General features: G+C 47.5%; 4 protein-coding genes across 4 annotated transcripts; 3 read left to right on the top strand and 1 right to left on the bottom strand.

The window, feature by feature from the left end:
- Nucleotides 1–128: 128 nt before the first annotated feature.
- ACRALDRAFT_1075273 (uncharacterized protein) lies at nucleotides 129–1,619 on the bottom strand. Its single transcript, XM_071018358.1, has 2 exons — nucleotides 1,519–1,619; nucleotides 129–1,404 (listed from the first exon to the last, which is right to left on the bottom strand). Exons 1-2 carry the CDS (start codon nucleotides 1,574–1,576, stop codon nucleotides 332–334), a joined length of 1,131 nt encoding a protein of 376 aa, XP_070877909.1. The 5' UTR covers nucleotides 1,577–1,619; the 3' UTR covers nucleotides 129–331.
- Nucleotides 1,620–2,784: 1,165 nt separating this feature from the next.
- On the top strand, nucleotides 2,785–5,234 carry ACRALDRAFT_1075272 (uncharacterized protein; the record flags this gene model as incomplete). The annotated part of the gene is made up of 5 exons (XM_071018357.1): nucleotides 2,785–2,917; nucleotides 3,030–3,444; nucleotides 3,602–3,867; nucleotides 3,941–4,056; nucleotides 4,118–5,234. The coding sequence occupies 5 exons, from the start codon at nucleotides 2,785–2,787 to the stop codon at nucleotides 4,991–4,993; spliced, it is 1,806 nt and encodes a 601-aa protein (XP_070877908.1). The 3' UTR covers nucleotides 4,994–5,234.
- A 253-nt stretch (nucleotides 5,235–5,487) lies between these two features.
- Nucleotides 5,488–7,546, top strand: ACRALDRAFT_1040734 (uncharacterized protein). The gene is made up of 4 exons (XM_071015197.1): nucleotides 5,488–5,700; nucleotides 5,794–6,250; nucleotides 6,359–6,934; nucleotides 7,029–7,546. Exons 1-4 carry the CDS (start codon nucleotides 5,534–5,536, stop codon nucleotides 7,281–7,283), a joined length of 1,455 nt encoding a protein of 484 aa, XP_070877907.1. The 5' UTR covers nucleotides 5,488–5,533; the 3' UTR covers nucleotides 7,284–7,546.
- A 12,700-nt stretch (nucleotides 7,547–20,246) lies between these two features.
- On the top strand, nucleotides 20,247–22,457 carry ACRALDRAFT_2058137 (uncharacterized protein). The gene is made up of 2 exons (XM_071021829.1): nucleotides 20,247–20,753; nucleotides 20,847–22,457. Exons 1-2 carry the CDS (start codon nucleotides 20,421–20,423, stop codon nucleotides 22,377–22,379), a joined length of 1,866 nt encoding a protein of 621 aa, XP_070877906.1. The 5' UTR covers nucleotides 20,247–20,420; the 3' UTR covers nucleotides 22,380–22,457.
- Nucleotides 22,458–22,582: the final 125 nt, after the last annotated feature.

The following is a 22,582-nucleotide window of genomic DNA, read 5'->3' as shown; positions in this document are numbered from 1 at the left end:
AAGATCTTCCTGCTCTACGATCCTTATTGCCTTGGGGTCTGTAGATAGCTATGTTCGTGTAATAGTAAAGAAAGAAAGAAATATATCACAAGATGGAAATCGCCAGGCTCGTGGGTATACAACGTACGTTGTATGGGACAACACATTCAGCTCGGTAGACTCTAAATGTAGCGGGTCTCGCTTATCGTAGGTACCCAAATGAACTGCAACGACGTTGCACATACACGCACTTTAGTGCATCTTACGTTGTATGCATACCACCTGCTGCGCCTCCTCGTTCTCCCCAGCCGCCTCTCCTGTGCGTGTACAACGTGCGCAAGCACCCGATTCCCTACAGCTTCGCCTTGGTTCCAATGGTAATCCCACCTGCCGTCTTCGTGTAGTCAACCCCCTTTACCCACCCGGTCCACTGCGACAACACCTCTTCTCCTCCCGTACCATGCGCCAGAGTGCCGCCTGTCCAATCACCCTGGCCAGGTGGTATTGGTTTCCCAGGCGTGTCAGACAAGTGAACAGGGAGCCGCTGCAGGAACCCCTCCCTCTCTAGTTCAGCCTGGCCCAGCACCGGCGTTACGCAGGCGTCAAGACCATCAAACACCTCCTCCCACTCTCGGCGCGTCTTCTCCGCAAATCTCGCCTGGAAAATGGATCGCAGCGCGGGCCATTGGTTCCTGTCCTCTCGGGGGGGCAGCGTCGCGGGGTCGAGCCCTAACCCGCCAAGCAGCGCATCGTAGAAGCGAGGCTCCAGCGCCCCAACCGAGACGTACGCGTCGTCTTTGGTCCGGTACGTGTCGTACCACGGGCACCCTCCATCCAGAAAGTTCTGGCCGCGTGGCGCGCCCCAAAAGGGCGTCTTGGTCGCCAACCGCGGCATGGTGGCGAGGTAGGCCGACCCGTCCACCATGTTGGCCTCCACCACCTGGCCCGTCCCCGTCGCATGGCGGGCCATCAGCGCCAGGAGGATACCGAGCACGCACATTGCGCCCCCGCCTGCAAAGTCACCCAGCAGGTTGGCCGGTGGGTGAGGCGTGTCGGCCGCGCGGCCGAGCATGGAGAGCACGCCTGATACCGCGAGGTAGTTGATGTCGTGGCCCGCCATGTCCCGATACTTGCCATCGCGCCGGAACCCGCTAAGGCGGGCCACCACCAGCCGTGGGTTCTTTGGCAGGAGGACCTCGTGGGGCGACAGACCCAGTCGTTCGAGCACGCCTGGCCGGAACGGGTCGATGAGCACGTCTGCGTGGCTGAGCAGCTGGATCAGGACGTCCCGGGACGGTGGGTGCTTCAAGTCGAGGTATAGGGACGACTTGTGTCTGGCCAAGACGTCGCCTTTAGGGGAGCGAGGTCCATCGATGCGAAGAACGGAGGCGCCGTAATCGGCTAGGACGAGGCCGCAAAAGGGGGCTGTGGGTGTTGTTGTATTTTAGTTTTCCCCTTGTACTGAAAAAGAAAAACAAAAGAAAAAGGGGGGGGGGGGGGGAAGGGGAAAAAGGGAAAAGGAAAAAGGGGTGCACGAACCAGGTGCCAGCCCAGCGAGCTCAACGACACGTATGCCGTTCAGAGGTGGCCGACTCATTGGAACACGATGAAAATTGATAGGTAATCCAAGATGATTAGAGAATGCCGGTCAGGGACGAACCGCTACGGAGGGAGAAGAGACGTAAGAGGCACTCGATAGTAATCCTCTTATTCATGATTGGGTTACGGTATATCCAGAATGGATCTCGGGTCGGTGCGACTCCGCTACAACCGAGACGCTACCGGTTCCTTCCGAGGGCGTCGGCCCCATAAAACCACGGCCCCAGGAAATTCCCAGGAAACCAATTGCCCTACCCTAAATGGGCATGATCGTGAACAGGACAGTCAATTGGCTGCAGGGCGCAATTTCGAAAGCATTCGAATACGTTGTACGGGACGATCTGGGACCGAAGCAGGTTTAGTCTATCTGCTCTGCAAGGCCGCCGACCACCGGTCCTTGACCCGGGGCCGGCGCATAGGGTCCACTAACGGTACATGTATACAAAGTACGAAGGACAGCACTCTACGTTGTATTTACACTTACGTATGTACGTTGTACGTGTACTAGGTACAGGGATGTCACTAGTGTAAAGTACAACCCTGCCGGTAGCGATCGGACCAAATTTACGCCGATCGTTCCCTGGGAAACGTAATTTGGCCCCCACGCTTGCGTTGCCGGGACCCACTCTTTTTATCTGGGCCGGGCTGGAGCGGGACAGGGCGGGATAAGGCGGGATAAGGCGGGAGCGATTCTCGAGATATAAGTGCATTGAGACGAGACGATGAGCAATTTTCATACCGCAGAAGAGTTGTATCGCATGATTGTGAGCAAGCCCTGCCAGGCTACTCTACATACGACGCACATACGACGTACAGCGTACTTACAACGCACGTTGTACGTCGTCTGCGCATGTACGCTGTCATCACAGTCACCATATCATGAACCATGATCCATGGAAATGCATGCATCGATAACCAAGAATGGTATAGTGTCCACATCCCTGTTTCCCATGCCTCTTCGCAACGGAATTTGAGCGCTCGCGGAATTTAGCCTATTATCCGCTCAACAGCGTCGTTGATTGGCGCGCCTACCCTCCACTCCACACCGCCAGCTGCAGGCCAATTTGAACGTAGTCGACGCTGGAATGGCCTAAGAAGACGTCTAATACGTTGTGTCGAGGATCTCTAACTGACTGTTGCTGACTGTCCACCTCTGCGTGCATCACTACGAATATGTCGCTGCCACTGGATACCATTTTGGAGGGGATGCCTCGTGGCCTGCTAACCCTCGTTGGCATGGCCGCGGGGTCGGCATACCTCGATGCCAAGTTTCACATTTCGAAAGATCTCGATCAATTATCACGAGCCAAACAGGGCGAGCGCAATCTTGCAAGCGCAGGTAATTTTTTTTTTTTTTTTCCTTTTTTTTTTAGTCTTCCGTTCCATTACATTTTGACTCTACGACTTGGGACAGAATAGAAAATACGGAGAAAAAAATTAACGCCTCACAGTCGAGCAAAAAAAAGCCTCCGGCTTCTTCCTCTTCGAAGCCGCCGCCCGCCAGCTCGGAAACGCGCCGTGCATATGGTCGCGCCAGGCCGAGTACACCTGGGCCCAAACCTACGAGCGCGCCTGTCAGTATGGCCGCTACTTCCAGAGCCTGGGCGTCGCGCCGTCCCAGTACGTCGGCGTCTACATGTACAACTCGCCCGAGTTCCTCTTCGTGTGGATGGGCCTCCTCTCCATCGGCGCCGCCCCGGCCCTCGTCAACTACAACCTGGTCTCCGACGCCCTGGTTCACTGCCTCGGTCTGGCGGGCACGCGGTTCCTCCTGTATGACGATGCGCCGGACTGCGCTTCGCGAATCGAGGCCGCCGATGCACAGCTGAAGGAGATTGGCGTCGAGACCATCAGGCTCTCCGACTCGCTCAAGTCTCGCATTGCTGAGAATGTCCCGGAACGAGCAACGGTAGACTGTTTTGATCAGGGCTTGGTGTTGCCTTTGGCTCTCATGTATACTAGGTGCGTGGCATCTCCGTCGACCTCGTCTCAGCACGAAGCCGCCCTACTAACGGATCGAAAGCGGAACTACCGGCCTGCCAAAGGCGGTCCCCCTCACGGTGGCTCGGAACTACCCCTCGGCGTCTCTTCTCCCGAAAACATTTGGGCAGCGACCGGGTCCAGATGGCGATCGGACCTACTATTGTATCCCCCTGTACCATGGCACCGGCGGGATCGCCGCCATGAACGACTTGATGAGTGGTATTTCCATTGCTGTGGTTCCTAAATTCTCGCTCTCGCGGTTCTGGGACGACTGTATACAAAGCAGGTCAACCGTTTTTGTCTATGGTACGTTACCCTCCCCTCCCTGCTCTACCTCGTCTGCTTCTGGTGATAAGGAGAATTATTAATAATTGAAAAGTCGGGGAGCTGGTACGGTACTTGCTCTCTGCTCCCCCCTCGCCCAACGACCGTAAGCATCAGATCCGCCTCATCTGGGGCAACGGACTCAGTCCCGAGTTGTGGAAGGAACTCCAGGTAAGGGGAGACCAATTGCCTCCACACCGGCCCATCATCCAAGCTAATCGCGCATTGACAGAACCGTTTCGGCATCTCGGACATCGGCGAGTTCTACGCCAGCACCGAGGGCGTCCTCACCCTGCTAAACCACTACCGAAACTCCGGGGTCGGCATCGGCGCCGTAGGCCACCACGGCTGGCTCCTCCGCCGCAAATTCCACAACACCTACGTGCCCGTCCACATCGACCCCGACACGGGTGACGTCTGGCGATCGCCCGAGACGGGCTTCGCGCGGCGCGTGCCGTACGACAAGGGCGGCGAGATCCTCGTCAAGCTGCCGTCCCGGTCGGCCTGGGCCGGGTACTGGCAAGCCGAGGGCGCGACGGAAAAGAAGCTTCTCAAGGACGTGTTCGAAAAGGGAGACCTCTACTTCCGGACGGGCGACGCGCTGCGCCGCGACGCCGACGGGTACTGGTACTTTGTCGACCGGCTCGGCGACACGTACCGCTGGAAGGGGGAGAACGTGTCGACGACCGAGGTGGCCCAGGTGCTGGGCTCTGCGTCGCAAATCGCCGAGGCCAACGTCTACGGCGTCAGGATCCCCGGCCACGACGGTAGGGCGGGCTGCGTCGCCCTGGTGTTGAAGAACGGAGGGACGGCGGACGACTTGGACCGCGCCGGGCTGGCGGCGCTGCTTCGGTCGAAACTGCCGTCATATGCCGTGCCCCTCTTCCTCCGTGTCCGGGACGGCGGTGTCGGCGCCATGAGCACCGATAACCACAAACATAGCAAGGTGCCCCTAAGGGAGGAAGGTGTCGATCCTCGCCTCAGGGGAACAAAGGTCAAGGGCGGGGAGCGGGATCGCTTCTTCTGGCTCCCGGCTGGGGCATCCGAGTACGTTCCCTTTACGGAGAGTGATTGGGATGGATTGGGCCAGGCTCGTGCGAGGCTCTAAGGTGCCCCTGGAGCTTGCAGGAGTAATTTGTTCGCTTAGCAGGGGGCCATCTGTCCTCAATGTACCTTTTATGAGCATAGCGGAGGACCTTCCTAGTTGAGCCGGGCTCCGGGCCGAGAACCGGGCCGGCGCATGCTAATACCCTGCTTTATCCCTGGTCCGTCCGGGACCCCCTGTCTATACGACCATGTACACTACTATTCTTGGAATGTTGTTACACCGCGTCGAACGGTCGATCCACAGGCCTAGGACCATGGACTACGTTGATGTACGTTGTATGCTACCTTGTACGTTGTAGCCCTCCCGTGTTTGCCGTGTGCCGCCACATGTTTCCATGCTGTCTCAGTCTCCAAGGCTCATGATTCTTATGTTATCTCGCCGATCTGGCCCCAATCGAGACATGGAATAATCTGGAACGTACCGAGACTGGAATGGGCATCTGCAGCTACTTGCACAAAGTATTCGTACTTTTCCATCTCTAGATGCACCATCTGCTTCTTCGTCGTGTCCAGCGTCCAGACACGAAAACTCGAGCCTGACATGGTCAGTCCAACAGAGGATGTGATCGCGTTAGAGGGAGGCCAGGGAGGCCACTCCAGCCACATTGTCGATTTCGATGGCCCTGATGATCCGGAGATGGCGGTCAATTGGCCCTCCAGGAGAAAGTGGCTCAACGTTTTTGTCCTGGCCGCCATGACCTTCATCTCGTGCGTCTCGTCTTTTTTCTCCTTTTTTATTTTTTCCTCCATTGATTTCATGTTATTGTCGTATCTAAGGTCGTCATGATTAACACGTCGCAGCGCCCTCGGTTCATCCATCGCCGCCCCAGGCGTCAACCAGGCCATCATCGACTTTGACAGCACCGACAAAGTCCTCAGCTCTCTCATCGTGAGCGTATACAATGTCGGCCTCGCCATCGGCCCGCTCATCGTCGCGCCCATGTCGGAGATGTACGGCCGCCTGCTGCCCTACCACGTCACCAACGTCCTCTTCACCATTTTCACCGCCGGCTGCGCCCTCAGCCCCAACCTGCCGGCCCTCATCATCTTCCGCATGCTGGCCGGCATGGAGGCCTCGGCCGTCCTGACCGTAGGCGGTGCCACCGTCGCCGACCTTTTCGCCCAGGAAGAGCGCGGCCGGGCCATGGCCATCTGGACGTTTGGTCCGCTCATGGGGCCTGCCGTGGGACCTGCGGTCGGCGGATATCTCACGGAAGCCTTGGGATGGAGGTGGGTGTTTTGGCTGGTGACCATTATGGTGAGTGGCCCCACGTTGACATGAGGGAGATGGAGATAGGTCGTGGAAGTATAGAAAGGACCAAAGATGGGAGACTAACGCACGCCATGTTTGGCGACAACCGCATAGGCAGGCGTCTTCACCGTCATCTTCTTCCTCGTCGTGCGCGAGACCTACCCCCCCGTTCTCCTCCAACGCAAAGTCAACCGCCTGCGCCGCGAGACGGGGAACCCGCACCTCACATCCGCCATGGCCGACACCTCAAGCCGACGAGGCCGCATCGCCCGCTCCGTCCGCCGGCCTCTCGTCATGTTGTTCCGGTCGCCCATCGTCTTCCTCTTCTCCCTCTTCATCGCCGTCGTCTTCTCCTACCAGTTCCTCCTCTTCGTCACCATTCCGTCCGTCTTTGGCGGCACCTATGGCTTTTCCGTCGGTGAGACGGGGCTCGCCTACCTTGGCATCGCCGTCGGCTTGCTCATGGGCAACGCTGTCTTTGGCTACCTCGCCGACCGCCTCTTGACAGGAAAAGCACTGCTGGCCGAAGGCGAACTGAAACCCGAGTACCGGCTCCCCCTGATGATCCCCGCGGCATTTTGCATCCCGGCCTGCTTCTTCATCTACGGCTGGACTACCCACTATGGGCTGCACTGGATCATTCCTATAGCTGCGACGTCGCTTCTCGGCCTGGGGCTGAATATGTCACTGGTACGCTCAGCTTTCTGCTTCTTTTGCCTGCCTGTCTTTTGCCGGCAGCTTCCTTCCCCACGCGAGAAGATAAACTTAATCTCACACCTTGCAGATGACAATCCAGGTCTACTTGGTAGACGCATACACGCTGTACGCAGCCTCTGCATTGGCTGCCGCCACCGTCCTCCGATCCATTTTCGGTGCCTTTCTTCCCCTGGCCGGCCCCCCGCTCTACGATAAACTGGGACTCGGCTGGGGTAACTCGACCCTCGGATTCATCGCCGTCGGCCTTATCCCAGTTCCGCTATTGTTCATCCGGTACGGCGAGGCCATCAGAAAAAATCGTCGATACCAGCCTAAGCTTTGAGTTGGCACTCTGTCACGTATAGAAACGATTGTTACGCCCATGAAGCTTCATAGGAACATGAAACGAACTAATGAATGGCAATGATGGCATCTGCGGTTTTTGACATGAATAGATTTAACGGTTCTCAACCTACCGTTTCCCTGTCGACATAGACATAGCTGTATGATATAGAGACAGTAGAAGCTAGCAATCTCAAGTCCCCCTCGCAATGACGGGTCACCGTTCTCGCACCCGGGCACACACACACACACACACACACACACACACACACACATGGTACGTGAGAGTATGTGACTCCTAGGGAGCAAGAGCGTGAGGCGACCGGCGATATCCCACTGCCGCTGCATGGTAGACTAGGATAAAGAAGGTTCCAAGGGCTGGGTTCGAGTCTTCAACATTTGTCCTGGGTCCATACATGTACAGATAGGTCTACATACAGGCACTCCCTCCTCGATAAACGATGACCCCAGGCCCTGTTCCGATACAGACGAAAGGATAGCCAAAATGTGTAAATGTATTTGCGCCGCCTATCGGGACTCGAGTTTACCCGTTGCTAGGTACCTTTCCGGGTCCGGATCCGAAACCAATGGTCCGACGCCGGTGACCGGTCCGGTCCTGGCACAAGCCGCTAATAGCCGGCCGGCTTCGGGCCGGGCCTCGTCACTAGTGGGCGATTTCGGGGTAGATGGGAGCTCATAGTTCCACAATTCCACCAAGTTCCGTTTCTTCTATAACTTCCCAAAGACATCACCTTTATATCAGAATTTGCCCTTCCAACTCGCCGTAACCCTGAACTCAGTACGGACAATAAACTAGAACCCCATCGACCGACTCGTCCGAGGACTTCACCCCCGTCATCTTAAGCTTACTGTCAATGTCGTACTGTATCTCGAGCACTTAAAAGAGAGGTGAAAGCGTTGTATTTTCTATCTTCCACGTGTACAAAGGAAAATTATATGCTAGGTCTAAATACATTATAAGATATACCCTTCGGATAATTATCCTTCCGATATAGGGCCATAACTTAATATTACCTAATAATAGTGGGTTTTCCTTTATTTAGTTTAACACACCCCCTAACTAAGGTGCTATTTTTATAGCTCTTTAATTACCTTCGAGTACTTTATTTCCTTTATTCGAAAACTCGGCGAGGTAAATCTAGCTAATAAACGCTATATAATTATATTCGTGATGTTTCCTGAATAATAATAAAAGCTTTAAACATAAAGGAAATTTTCTGTAAATAGGTTAATAGGGCTGATTCCTTATTATAGGAGCTTATAATAGCAGATTTTTTTAGCTTAAAAAGCTATTCCTTCCGCCTAATTTATAACGATCTTTCTTCCTTCACCTTTATCAAAATCATTAGTTTTTTTACCCACTTTTTTAACGATTTTTAATTCTTTTTAAGCTATCTTTAACCTTAATTAATAAGTTTAATAAGGCTCGTTATAGTAAGTAATCTGCTTAGCTTCTATTTAGTCGTCGCACTTATTACTTGGCTCGGCACTAATCGTGGGTCTCGGAGTTATAGGATCCCCTCCTATCTAATCTAGACGGTTATAAGACCACCCCCCCTCCCGTCTATTTAGACGTTATACTAAGGCGGTCGCCTCGAGTAAATAAGCTTCCCTTTCTTACCGTTCATACTCTGATAGCGTTTAGAATAAGCGAACTATTAATATAATTAATTCTAAGGCTGGTCCGTTAGATACCTCCCCCGCCCCCGCCTTAAGTGCCGCCACCGCCCCCGCCTCTAAGTCCGAGGCTACTACCTCCCCTTCGCCTTCGAAAAAGGCGAAAGTTAATAAGGGCAAAGGTAAGGTAAAAGTAAGTAATAAGGAACACGTTCCGATCGCCTTCGATCCTCCCTATATTTAATATATATATAGTATCGTGTCCGGTAAATAGAAGTTATTTAATAAATACTATATATACTCTAAACGTTCGAAGCGTTATAATAAATACTATAGTGGTAGTCATGTATACGAGCTTATATAAGTTACTCCGTCTTTTTATTTTCAAGACTTACGACCGCTAACTTATACTTAGTCCGGCGCACCTACTCCCTCTAGTACGTGTCTTAATTAAAATTATCGGTGGTTTAAATAATACTAGGGTTCGAGACGTTCTAGGTATAAATGCTTATCTAAGATTTACGACCATTATTTCTTACTTACTAACTCTTTAGTAGTTTAAGGATAAGCTTAAAAAGACTATTAAGTTTTAATTAATTTTACTTAATAAATTTAAGGAGTTTTTTAATAAACCCAGCCTAGAACTTATTCTAAACAAAGCTCTTATTAAGGGTAATAAAAACTCTAATAGAGTATCTAGAAATAGACTAGGGTCGGTATTAATAGATACCGTTTAAAAAGCGGTTAAGGCTTAAATAAAGAAGTTAATAGAAACTACGACTAAGGCGGCTAATGCTTTGGCCGATAATAAGGGTACGAGTAAATAATTTTTTATTTAAGCTTTTAATAAGAGAATAGGAGCTTTTTAGCGTATAGGCGTTATTAGTATATAATACCCTTTTCCCCTATTATAGGGTTAACTTAGATAATTAATTTTTATTAGTGTTCTCGGTCCTTAATTAATTTCCTTAATTCCTACCCCCTCCGAGTACCTTTATATTAAGGTGCGCTCGGAAGGTCTTAAATCGTTACCTTAGGAGCGCCTTCGTTAAACCGTTAGCTGGTATCTTTTTTATAGTAAGATAAACCACTCTAAATACCCTTTTCTTATATTCCTAACGGACCTATATACGCTATATATCGATATAGCGTAAACGGGTTTTAATCCGGTAGTTATCGTTAACTATAAGTCGGATCGTTTATATATTATCGTAGTAGATATTCTAAGGTGACTCCGGGTTAAATCTTATCTTAGCGAAAAGACGCTTTAGTCCTATTATTTCCTTCGTGACTTATTCTAAAGCGAGCAGTTCTGCCTTAGTTATAGACGTTATAACCGTGGCCTAGCGATTAGCTTTCTAAACGATAAGACCACCGAATAGGCTTATTAGAAAACCTTATAACGATTAGCGTGTATCTATATCGTCTACGAAAGAGGCGTTACTAGCGATTATTATTACCTATACCCCCGTGCTTAAACCGTATTAAATTAAGAGGTTACGCGTTATAAATAAATAGCGGATTACTTAATCGACGGCTTTTTTATATTCTTATATAGGGTTAGTAAGAAATCATAATAAAACGGAAAACGTAAATACTATATTAGGTCTAATTATAATTACTATATAAAGCAGTAATCCGACCTTCTCCTAATATCTCTTTACTTAGTATTTAGTTACTTTACCGGTGCTTTTCTTATAATCTATAACGGGGATCGGGATTATTAGATATATATTTAGAGTGTTTATCCCGAAGCGCTATACTATTTTCTTAATATACGACTCGTGTAATAGGCTGATTTTATACTTAGCACGATTTTATATGATTTTAACGCCTAGGAAGAATTCGGTATCTCCTTTATCCGTTACTTCGAATCGACCTTTAATACCGTTTATAATTTCGTGTGCTTTAGACGCGTTATTTCTATAGAATAAGACTAATATATTATCCACGAAGAATATAATAAAAACGTCTCTTTTTAGAGTAAAAAAGAGGTACGGTTCTTTAAGACTGGCCTTTATTCCTAGCTCCTTTAGCGTAGCTAAAAAGGTTATAAACCAGAGTCTTAGCGAGTCTTTTAGGCCGTATAGAGCTTTATCGAGCTCTAGGCACTTTCCTAATTACTTAAATCCCTTAGGTAGCTTACACATAACTAGCTATCCGGTCTTACTTTTTTTAGCGTGGATAAAGGCGTTTATAATATCAAGTTACTTAATCTCGAGGTCGAATTACGCGGCGAGCGCTATTACTATACAGAATAAGCGCGTTATAAGTATCGCTGCGTATATACCCTTAATTATAAAGCTATCTTAAAGATCGCCCCTTATATAGATATATGCCTTAGCTCTCTTAAGATATCCGTTTTAGTTAAATTTATAGGTAAAAACCTATTTTTATAGGAGAGGTCTGGTTTTTATATTATCACGGTTAATTTCTTTTTATATACGTTTTTCGATTAGTTTATTAACTTCCTTATACGCTATTTCCTTAAATTAAGTATTTATTAGATATAAAGTTATCTCTAACTAGTTCCTTAGCGGAGGTTATAGGTTATCCCGATAAATCCGTTTATCGAGCCTTAGGCTTATTATTATTTACTTTTTCGCCACTTTACTTAGCCGAGCGGACCTTTTAGGATCTACTGCTCTAAGAAACGTTAAAAAGAATACTAGAAACGCGGATAGGTCCTTTTTATATTCCTCCCGTTAATTAGACGTAAGGAATATAATTAAGGCTCCGTCTTCCTCCGGTTCTGCTTTATATATCCTCCGATTAATTATCTTTACTTTCCCCTAAGCTCTATATTCACGGATCCTTACGCTTAAACGTGTTAGTTCTATATGTTATTTACTCGCCTTGGGTTTTAGTGTGGCGGACTTTATCGGAGGAATTAATAATTATAATAGGGTGATACTATAACTTTATTTAAGGGTAGCTATAACCTTAGAAGAAGTCTGCGTATTCCTATCGCTTACTTTATACGTTAAGTAATCTAAGTCGAGCTCTAGACCGGGCGTATCTAGCGTGTCGAGCCTAGTATCCTTACCGCGGACCGCTATATTATCCTAAGAATAAGGTTAATGCTTAGGCTTAGGTGTCTTAAGTATTATCCTTAGTTTCTTTTATAGTAATCCGGGTTAATCCTATTCCTATATACGCGTGGTCGGTTTAGGCGTTTCCCGTAGTGTTTAAAGTCTAGTCGCTATAGTTCGTGACGGTGTATACTAAGTATCTATATTAGGATCTTTTTTAGGCTATATATCGGCGTCCGTTTCTAATACTCCCTTTACTTTTACCCCCGAGTTTAAACCCGTGGACTATACTTATTCTCTAGAAGTTACGCTTAACGTCCTTAGAGGCAGTATTTAAGGGATAAATTCTGTGTTTTTATCCTCTTCTTCCTTTTTAAAGAGTATAATCCACTTTTTTATCTCTGCCTCCTTAATTTACGATTCTTCTTCGAGCTTTAGGTTATAAAATATATACTCGTTAAAGCGAACGTTACGCGTTAAGATAACCTTCTAGAGCTAAGGGATCTAGATCCTATAGATATTATAGGCGACGTATCCTACTAGGTATCTAATATAAGCCCTTAGCTTAACTTTATACGCTTTCTTATCTTTTCCCGCCTCTTTATCCTTTTTTAGCGGGTAAGCACAGTATCTATATACGCGTAATATACTCTAATCAGGGCGTAGGTCGGCGGTATACTCTTTTATTAGTAATAGCGTATTATTCCTGAACTATAAGTCTAGGACCTTAATTAGGGATTTCTATCCTAGGCGTTTTAAGGGATTTATATTTATAATTTTCGCCGCTACCTTTATACTCTCTAGCTAAATAAATTCAGGTAATCCTGCTCCGGTAAGTATTATATTCGATTTATTAACTACCTTTTATCCGGCTTATTCCGATCCTTTATTTAGTTTATAGGTATATAAGGGTACGATTTCGGCTTTAATTCCTTAAAAGCGCTGCTATTATTAGAAATAGGTGTTTCCTAATATATATATTATAGCGGGCTCGTTATTACTACGTATCTTATAGATCGGAACCGAAAATTATTATATAACCTAATTATCGATAGATATTAAAGCGTTATAGATCGTGACGCCGTCCTTTAATATAATTAGTATCACGTAAATCTATCCGCTATATTTATTCTTTACTATAAGGAGATATCGTATACCGTTATAGCTCTTAGGTAGCTCTTAGAGGTCCTAATAAATACGCTAAAAGGGTTAAGGTAAGCGGTGCTTAGATTATCTCCGTGATACGACTTATATAGCCTATATATATAAATATACCTTATAATCTATCCGCTTAGTTCCCTTAATTAATATATTCTTTACGTTACGCATAAGCTCTCTTAGAGTATTAGGACCTAAATAGCTAGCTCTTAAGTGCTATAGTTATTCTTTATCGACTCGGGGTCTTAGGTTATTTACTAAGGGCCTATAAATCTTTAATCTTAAAGGCCGATCCACTATTATAACGAGTATAAAGATAAAGTCGGTATTAATTAGAATCACGTCTTAGATTATTATAGGAATAGAAGAGTAAGATAAAATCTATTTATACTCTAGAATCGTGACGTTATATTAACGAATTAACTTTAGTAAGATAACGCTATTATTAGCCGTACTATAGCGTAGTAAGTAATTAAACCCAGAATACCAGATACTAACTTTATATAATAAAGCTTCCGAAACGATATTCGTATAGAATCCCTTTATAATAACTATATCGTTAAGCTCTAGGTCTGCCTTTAAAGCACCTAGTCCCCTATCTAATAGACCCTTAAAGATCCTTTTACCCTTCCTAATGTAGAGGGGCAGACCCGTGTTCCGGGTCTGGACGTTATGGGTATCACGTGACCACGTACGCGGTCCCAGAGATCTGGTCTTGTATGCGGCTATTCTTCGGAATAGACCTACTATATCTAGCTAGCTTTTTATCCGATCTTTCACGATCGTTACCTATCACCTATTATAATTATAATTTATATTATCCTTCCCTTTTTGGTTATCTAGACGATCTAGAAGAGCCGACCGTAGGCCCGCCTGCCTATCTATAGCTATTCGTTCCCCTGATCGGACCGCTGCCGACCCTTCTAGAGGCCCGGCGACCGTCTCCTCGGGACCCGTTTAGCTCTAGATACGGACCCGTGACGAGCCTGACCCTCCCTTCGGCTAGCCTATTATTAGTTAGTTATTTGTTTATTTGTTTTGGCCCTAGCGGAGCCGTTCTGCATAGTAACGGCTTCGCCTTTCTTTAATTAGTGCTCGGAGGCGGATATAATCGGCGTGGGGGATTTTATCTATCTTCCTGCGTATAAGGGTAGTTCCGGCCTGCCTAAACGAACGGCCTGTTAACGTTATTAGTCTCGATACGGTCACGGTTTTCCCCTTTTGAGTCTTTGGTCTTAAGTCTTGGTTTGGTTACGATATAGCTTCGGTTAGGATATAGTTTTAGACACGGCATAGCTTCGGTTTCGATACAGTTTTAGGTATAGCTTTAGATACGGCACGGTTTTAGTTATAGCATAGCTTTGGATACGATATAGTTTTGGTTATAGATTTACCCTCTAATAGCGGCCGAAAGGCTTAGGTTAAGGCCCGGAAGAATAGCGCGTTACGTGGGTAGCAGAAAAGAAGAAAGATAAGGTTACGATACGAGTTCAGATTCCGGATACGATATAGCTATAATAATAAAAATAATAAAAACACTATATACACTAAAATCCATAAAAATAGTTTCCTAGGGCCTAAGTCTCCGGAAAAGCGATCCCGATAGTGCTTTAGAAGAGCAGAGGCTACCTGCTTATTAATAGCTATAATCTATCCTAACGTAGAGACTGCCTGCAGATTAATAGTCGAATATAAAGGGGAAGACGCCTCGGCGTTATAAGAGGAGGATATATACCGGTAGACGCGCGTGGGATACGTTCCTATTCTTCCTAATCGGGTTAACCTCCTGTTTTAAGGTTATCACGAGAGTCACGCTAAAGGCGTGCGAGGCAGCCCTGGAAGAGCTTTATACTTAGAGGTCTAGCCGCGATATCTCTTTGCCGTTTACTTCCTATTCGTTTAATCAGACTAACGGTAACGTTGCTTATAGGCAGAACCCGAGCCGAAGTAGTAGTCGGAAAAGCCGCCGCCGCGGTAGAAGTACGACTCCACGGAAGAGTTAGGAAGAGAGTCCCGCCGCCCGGCACGATCCTATTTATCTAATTAAGTGTTATTCCTATAGTTAGGATAGCCACCGTTGGCGTATATACCCGAAAAGGAAGAAGAGCCCCGTTAGCTCTATAATCCGGAAGAGCTATAATAGCTCCGCGCTTTAGAAGAACTAGCGCGTTAAGTCCGTTAATCCTGTTATTCCGGCGCCGAGCTCCTATACTAGCTCCCCTACCGCTACCGATTCTATAGCACCAGTTCCGAGGAGTCCCCCCGCTATAGACTCCGTAATAAAGGAACCTGCCGTTACTACCGCCCCTCCCGCCGTTCCTCTAATCCAGAGTCCTCCCGTGGACTCTATAAAGGAGAAGAAGACGCCCGCCGCGCCTATTATTCCTATAGTGGAAAAGAGTCCTCCCGTGGACTCCGCCGTTCCCGCTATTCCCTTTATTCTATTATAGAGCTCTCGTGCTAGCTCTGCCGCCTCCGTCGATTCCGTGGCACCGGTTCCGAAGGGTCCTCCTATAGACTCTATAATAAAGGAACCTGCTATTACCGCTACCACCGCCCGTCCTATTCCTCTAGTTAAGAGTCCCCCCGTGGACTCCCCTGCTCCTACTATTCCTATCGATTAGTCTTTCCGCCTACCTCTAGGCTTAGAAGACGAAATATAAGTATATATCGATAAGTATACGGCAAAGGACAAAGAAGAGGAGCGGCGATATAATATAGGCCTGCCTCTTACCATAGAAGCCGGTCCCGATCTATTCGTTAACCTCTTTACCCGCCTACCTAAATAGACGGCTTTCCTCCTACCCGATAGCTTCGAGAATCCTTATCTATAGTGGTATATAGGCTATTATAGTCTATTAAGCCGGCTATAAATCGAAAAGCTATTCGGTAGCTCCCTTAAAAAGGAAGTTAAGATAGTAGAGATATAAGCTTTATAGTAGGTGATTAACGTGATAGAAGTAGAGGTGTAGCGAAAGCAGGGCCTTTATAATTAGGCGTTAAGGTAATCGTTTTCGGGAGACGAAGATATTCGTGAAGTTATAAGAGCTCTAGTTCTTAATAGCCGTTAACGTCTTCTTTTTAGGTGGATTTGCCCCTAGGGCTAAGGGATTTCTGATCCTGTTTTTCCTTACTATCTTCCTCCTCCCTCCTCCTACCTCTTTTCCCTTTTCCCTTTTCCTTTTCCCGCCTCCTTTCCTTTTTTCCTTTTTCCCTTTTTCCCTCTACCTATTCCTTTACCTAATTAGGGTAATAGAATCGTTTTCAGAAGCAGAAGTCGTTTATAGGGTCCGTGGGAGCTTTTCTAGTTCCTAACGGGGCCCGCGTCTTCTAAAGATCATAGGTTCGTATCTAGGGCCGCGTCTCTCTTAACTACGCCCTGGAGCCGGATTTTTTTTTTCCCGAAGCTACTCTATTAGCCTAATCAGGATCTATTATTTCTACCTTTCTTCTTGCTTTTGTTTTTGTTATTAGGTTATTTAGAAAGCTGCCCTCGAGGGGGACCTCTTTATTTAGCTTTAGGGCCGATAGATATAGAGTCCTGCCCTCCCCCGATTTCACCCTGCCCGCCTCTTTTTCTTTTCTATACAAAGACCCTAATCTAGCCTGTTCTTTATATAGAAAGCTGTACGCGCAGGAGCTTTTTCGTATAGCTTTAGGGCCGATAAATAACTAGGCCCGGGGCCTAGCCTATACTATAAGTCTATAGGAGTAACCTGCCGAATTTTTAGCCTTTTCTTTTAACTATATCTTTTATAGTTTTTCACCTTTTCTTTCGCTTATAACCACGTTAGCCTGATTAGAAGAAGAGTAATTAAACGGTGCCGGTTTTAATTAATTTAGCCTGGTAGTTATTAAGTTATTAGTTAGTTTAGTGGTACGCGTTAGATATCTTCCCCCTAAAGAAGACTATATGCCACTAATCCCGCCTACTCTTTTTGGATCTTAATCCTGCCTGCCGTTTTTTGCTGGTAGAGTCACTATAAGCTTTTCCTCTTTTCCTTTTTTTCCTACTCTTTTTACTACTCTTCTTTTCCCCGATATCTTCGTTCCTTTAATCGGCCCGAGCCTAATCCTACCTGCCCGTAATTAATCTAATTAATCCTATTAATAAGATTAATCCTGTTAATCCGATTAATCCTGTTAATCTAATTAATCTAGTTAATCCCGTTAATCCTGCTTTTTCTTCCTGTTCCTTCGAGCCCGGCCACGATACTACCGCCGCGAAAAGTCCTACCGCCCGCGATACCTTCCTGCCTTCGACGAATCGACCTACTTCCTGCGTGCCGTGCCACGCTACCGCCGAAGAGATCCGACCTGCGTGCTTTACGCCTATAAACCGAAGTGGACTGCCTGCCTTAATCTAGGTAGTGGAAAGAGATAGATATACTCTGCGTCTCTTAGTTCTGCGTTTTGCGTCGTTAATGTTTTACTAGGGCCGCCGCCTTATTCCTTATTACGGAACCGAAAAGGCCGCCGCCTACCCTGTATATACGTTCGCCGCTATATTATCACGGTCTTCTCGAAGACTATACTAGGGCCGCCGCCTATTTACTACCGCCCACTACCTATTATAGCCACCGCCGCGTTACTTATCCCTTATACGGAACCGAGGAAGCCGCCGCCGCCGCTACCTGGCTTACGTACGAAGGACCTACGAGGTCACCTTTACCTATAAGGTTACCGTCCTTCGAGCCCGCGTCTTCGAGAGACGTTTATAGGAATATACACGCGCGAGGAAAAATACGGAAGCTATTACTGTATAAGCTGCTTATAGATACCCTGATTAGGGTAATAGAGATATATTTAGGACGGTTATTCGGTTATTACTTCTATTTATAATAAAATTATTAAGACCACGGGGCGTGGCTTAATAATTTAGGGCCGATTATAGAGGGGCAGACCCGTGTTCCGGGTCTAGACGTTATAGGTATCATATAACCATATACGCGGTCCTAGAGATCTGGTCTTATATACGGCTATTCTTCGGAATAGACCCACTATATCTAGCTAGCTTTTCGTCTAATCTTTCACGATCATCACCTATCACCTATTATAATCATAATTTATATTATCCTTCCCTTTTTAGTTATCTAGACGATCCAGAAGAGCCGACCGTAGGCCCGCCTACCTATCTATAGCTATTCGTTCCCCTGATCGGACCGCTGCCGACCCTTCTAGAGGCCCGGCGACCGTCTCCTCGGGACCCGTTTAGCTCTAGATACGGACCCGTGATAAGCCTGACCCTCCCTTCGGCTAGCCTATTATTGGTTGGTTGTTTATTTGTTTGTTTTGGCCCTAGCGGAGCCGTTCTGTATAGTAACGGCTTCGCCTTTCTTTACTAATAATCGGAAATTCCGTTATACCTAATTTAACTATACCGTTATATAGGATAAACGATCCCTTAACGAGTAGATTAACTATATTAATAAGATAAGTTACGCCGTAATTATTAAGAAGAGTGCTTTTTAAGAGCGGATAGTTACCGATTCTAAGCGTGGAAAAGACTAAAGGAGGTTCCTTCTTATTATAAAGAAGCGTTAGGTCTAGGATCGTCGCGATAACTTTCCTAGGGTAGCTTCCTTTAGCGGTATCTTTACTCTCTAAGCTTAGACTCTAGCCCTTCTTTACTAGGTTATCCTTTAGATTCTTTTATTTTAGCCGTTAAATCTCTTTACGGATTTCCTTAATATTACGCTTACTTATCACGTAATTAGGCTTATTATTCTTCCTAGTTAGAGTATACTCTAGCCGGAAACACTACTTAGGTTTCTACTAATAGGTTTACTTATAAGGATAAGGAGAACCTTTACTTTATTTCCCTTTACTATCTTTATCCTTATCTAAGCTTTCTCCTAGTATAGTAAATACGCGATAGCGTATTCTATTAATAGCTAGGGCCTTAGAAATCGCTAGAAATTCACGACTATAACTTAGAAGGTCTTAGATACCTTCGTTATTAATCTCCTTAAGGACTAGCTCTTAACGCTTAGATTCGGCCTATACCGGGCTAAAGCGGTGTCCGACTATTTAAAGGAAGTTATATATAATAGTTATTCCCTTAATATTAGTTACCTTATAGTGTCTTACGCGTCGGAGAAAAGCTGCTTATTCGGTATACTAGGGATTAATCTTAGTATTAGCACGATATACGTTTTTAAGATAGCGATCGTATACTTGTCTAACTTCTTCTTTAGCGTAAAGAGGGCTTAGTGCGAAGATCTTCTTAAGCTCCTTAATTAGTTATTAGTTAAAGAATATTTTCTGGATCACGATACGGTTTTTAGTGCTATTTTTAGCTATAGTATTATCGTCCTATTATTTCTTCTACTTATCCTTAAATACCTAAATCGCGGCACTCTAGGCCTAAGTATACGCTATGGTTTTAACTAATTAGTAAATTAGTTAACGGACTTTATTAAGCGACTTTATTATACCTTAAATTTCTTAGTTTTTAATTATAGCACCTTTATATCCGACTTCGTATTTTTCGTAGACTTTATTCTTATTCGGAGCCACTAGCATTCCTAAGGCGTCTTTTATAGTTAAACGCTCTCGAATCTATTTAAGGGTTTCCGGCTTAGTACGCTTTAGGATATCTTCTAGGTAATCGGGTTTATCAGGATCCACGAGTTCCTAGACTTCTAGGGTACGCGCTACGTTCTATAGCTTAAGGATCTAATCCGACTATTAATTAGTGGACTCTAAGCGTGGTATCGATATATTATAATCCTTTAAGTCTATTTTCGATAATCTTCGGATAAGCTTTTAGTAAGGGGTTAAAGGCTTAGTACTAAGTTAAAAAGCTATTAGGCTACTTAAAAAGAGAAAGATAAGTACTTAATTATAAAGTGATAGTCGCGTTAGAAGTTACTAGCGTTTATCTACTACCCGGCCTTATAACTATTATACTATATCTTAAGTACTTAAAAAAGAGGTAAAAGCGTTATATTTTCTATCTTCTATATATATAAAGGAAAATTATATACTAGGTCTAAATATATTATAAGATATACCCTTCGGATAATTATCCTTCCGATATAGGGCCATAACTTAATATTACCCAATAACAGTGGGTTTTCCTTCATTCAGTTCAACAGTCAACCTTAACTTGACCATGACCCCGCACCCCTTTGATCCCCTGCGGCCCGAAGAGATCAGCCTCGTAAAGCAACCCTCTCAATGTCCGACAGCGTCTCTCACTCTGTGCTTTCTAACGCGTAATCCAGGCCGCTGAGATTGTGAAGACATGGACCGGAGACGATGTGGTGTTCCGGGCCATCACCCTCGCGGAACCTCCCAAGAAGGACATGATCGCCTTCCTAGAGAGCGAGCATTCGGGAGCGAAAGACACTCGTCCACCCCCTCGGCAAGCCAGGGTCCAGCTCTTTCACGACCGGGTTCTCCATGAAGCCGTCGTCGACTTGGATCGCCGCGTCATTGTGACGAAGGAAGCCCTGCACGGTCGACACTCCTACATTGATACCGAGTTTATGGCAAAGGTTGCCGACGCTTGTCTCGCTGACCAGCGCGTCCAGGAGGAGATCAAGTCTCTCAACCTCCCCGAGGGTGCGACGGTTGTGGTCGAGCCGTGGGCATACGCCACCGACGGGATCAAGGACATGACGGAACGCTGGACCATGGTGCGTGGGTGGGAATGGCCTCGCGATATTGCCCTGTTTTTCTTCTCCCCCCCTTCTTTTCCTTTTGCCCACTTTCCCCCTGACACAATATAGGGCTGGTTCTATTTGCGTCTCTCCGACAACCCCGATGCCAACTACTACGCCTACCCCCTCGACATTTGTGCCGAAATTTCTCCATCTCTCCAAGTCACTGACGTCTACCGTCTCCCGTCTGGTGCCAACGACAAGGCTCACACGCAGCAAAAGGGATTCGACCGTCGCCGCATCCACACCACGAGCGAGTACCACCCGGACCTCGTCAGCGAGCGGAGGACAACCACCCGGCCTTACCACGTATCACAACCCGAGGGCCCCTCGTTCACCACCGAAGGCAACCTCATTCGGTGGGAGAAATGGACGATGCGCGTCGGCTTCAACTACCGCGAGGGCATGACGCTACACGACGTCCGCTACGACGGCCGGAGCCTCTACTACCGCCTCTCCCTCTCGGAAATGTTCGTCCCCTACTCGGACACCCGCGCGCCGTACCCGCGCAAGGCCGCGTTCGACCTCGGCAACGACGGCGCGGGCATCAACGCCAACAACCTGGCCCTGGGCTGCGACTGCCTGGGCCACATCAAGTACTTTGACGGCTGGCTGACGACCGCGTCGGGCACGCCGGCGCAGATGCCCAACGCCATCTGCTGCCACGAGGTCGACGACGGCATCCTCTGGAAACACACAAACTTCCGCACCGGCAACGCCGTCGTCACGCGGTCGCGCGTGCTCGTGCTGCAGACCATCATCACCGTCAGCAACTACGAGTACATCTTCCTCTTCTACTTCCAGCAGGACGCCTCGCTCTTCTACGAGGTCCGCGCCACCGGCATCATGTCCACCGTGCCCATCGACCTCGGCGACTCGGTCCCCTACGGCATCAACGTCGCGCCGGGCGCCATGGCCCCCAACCACCAGCACCTCTTCTGCCTGCGCGTCGACCCGGCCGTCGGCGGCCACGCCAACTCGCTCGTCGTCGACGAATCCCACCCGCTGCCGCCGGATGAGGCCACCAACCCGTTCGCCGTCGGTTTCGCGACCGTTTCCCGGACCGTCGAGGCCGAGGCGGGTCTCGATCTCGATTTCACCACGAACCGCACCTTCAAGATTGTAAACGAGTCGCAGAGGAACCCCGTCACGGGGACGCCGATAGGAGTCAAGCTCGTCCCTTGCTACAGCCAGATGCTGCTCGCGCATCCTTCGTCGTTCCATGCGCGCCGCGCGGAGTATGCCACGCACGCCGTGTGGGTGACGCGGTACCGCGATGACGAGCTGTTCCCGGCCGGCCGGCATACCATGCAGTCGCTCGGCGGGGAGGGCATTGCGTCTTGGATCCGGGAGCGGGCAGAAAAGGGAGACGCGGCGGAGAGCTCGGTACGGGACCAGGACATCGTGTTGTGGCATACGTTCGGATCGACGCATAACCCGCGTATCGAGGACTGGCCCGTCATGCCTTGTGATAAGATGGTTGTTGGCCTTAAGCCGGTGAATTTCTTTACCTCGAATCCGGGCTTGGACGTCGCTATTTCCACGCAAGAGAAGAACCGCAGTGTGCTAGTCGATGGCGGATCGAGTTGCGGCCAGGCTTAGCTTAGGAAGTAGCCAGGTAGGAATTATTCTTATCGTCTATCGTCTATCGTCTATCGTTATCGTCTATCGTTATCGTCTATCGGTTTATCGTCTATCGTTATCGTCTATCGTCTATCGTCTATCGTCTATCTATCGTCTATCGTCTATCGTCTATCGTCTATCGTCTATCGTCTTATCGTCTTATCGTCTTATTATCTATCGTC

The sequence above is a fragment of the Sodiomyces alcalophilus genome, assembly GCF_042370955.1.
Source record: "Sodiomyces alcalophilus JCM 7366 unplaced genomic scaffold ACRALscaffold_2, whole genome shotgun sequence".
NCBI lineage: Eukaryota > Fungi > Ascomycota > Sordariomycetes > Glomerellales > Plectosphaerellaceae > Sodiomyces > Sodiomyces alcalophilus.
Note: the sequence above shows the minus strand (reverse complement) of the source record. Positions and strands in the feature narration are given on the sequence as shown.

What these genes read in the sequence shown, in the direction of transcription:
- ACRALDRAFT_1075273 (XM_071018358.1), bottom strand. Translation starts at nt 1,576, where the DNA reads ATGAGTCGGCCACCTCTGAACGGCATACGTGTCGTTGAGCTCGCTGGG. An exon ending in GCTCGCTGGGCTGGCACCTG is followed by an intron (nt 1,405 to 1,518) that starts GTTCGTGCACCC and finishes CAACACCCACAG; the next exon opens with CCCCCTTTTGCGGCCTCGTC.
- ACRALDRAFT_1040734 (XM_071015197.1), top strand. Translation starts at nt 5,534, where the DNA reads ATGGTCAGTCCAACAGAGGATGTGATCGCGTTAGAGGGAGGCCAGGGA. An exon ending in TTTGGCTGGTGACCATTATG is followed by an intron (nt 6,251 to 6,358) that starts GTGAGTGGCCCC and finishes ACAACCGCATAG; the next exon opens with GCAGGCGTCTTCACCGTCAT. An exon ending in TGGGGCTGAATATGTCACTG is followed by an intron (nt 6,935 to 7,028) that starts GTACGCTCAGCT and finishes CACACCTTGCAG; the next exon opens with ATGACAATCCAGGTCTACTT.
- ACRALDRAFT_2058137 (XM_071021829.1), top strand. Translation starts at nt 20,421, where the DNA reads ATGATCGCCTTCCTAGAGAGCGAGCATTCGGGAGCGAAAGACACTCGT. An exon ending in TGACGGAACGCTGGACCATG is followed by an intron (nt 20,754 to 20,846) that starts GTGCGTGGGTGG and finishes GACACAATATAG; the next exon opens with GGCTGGTTCTATTTGCGTCT.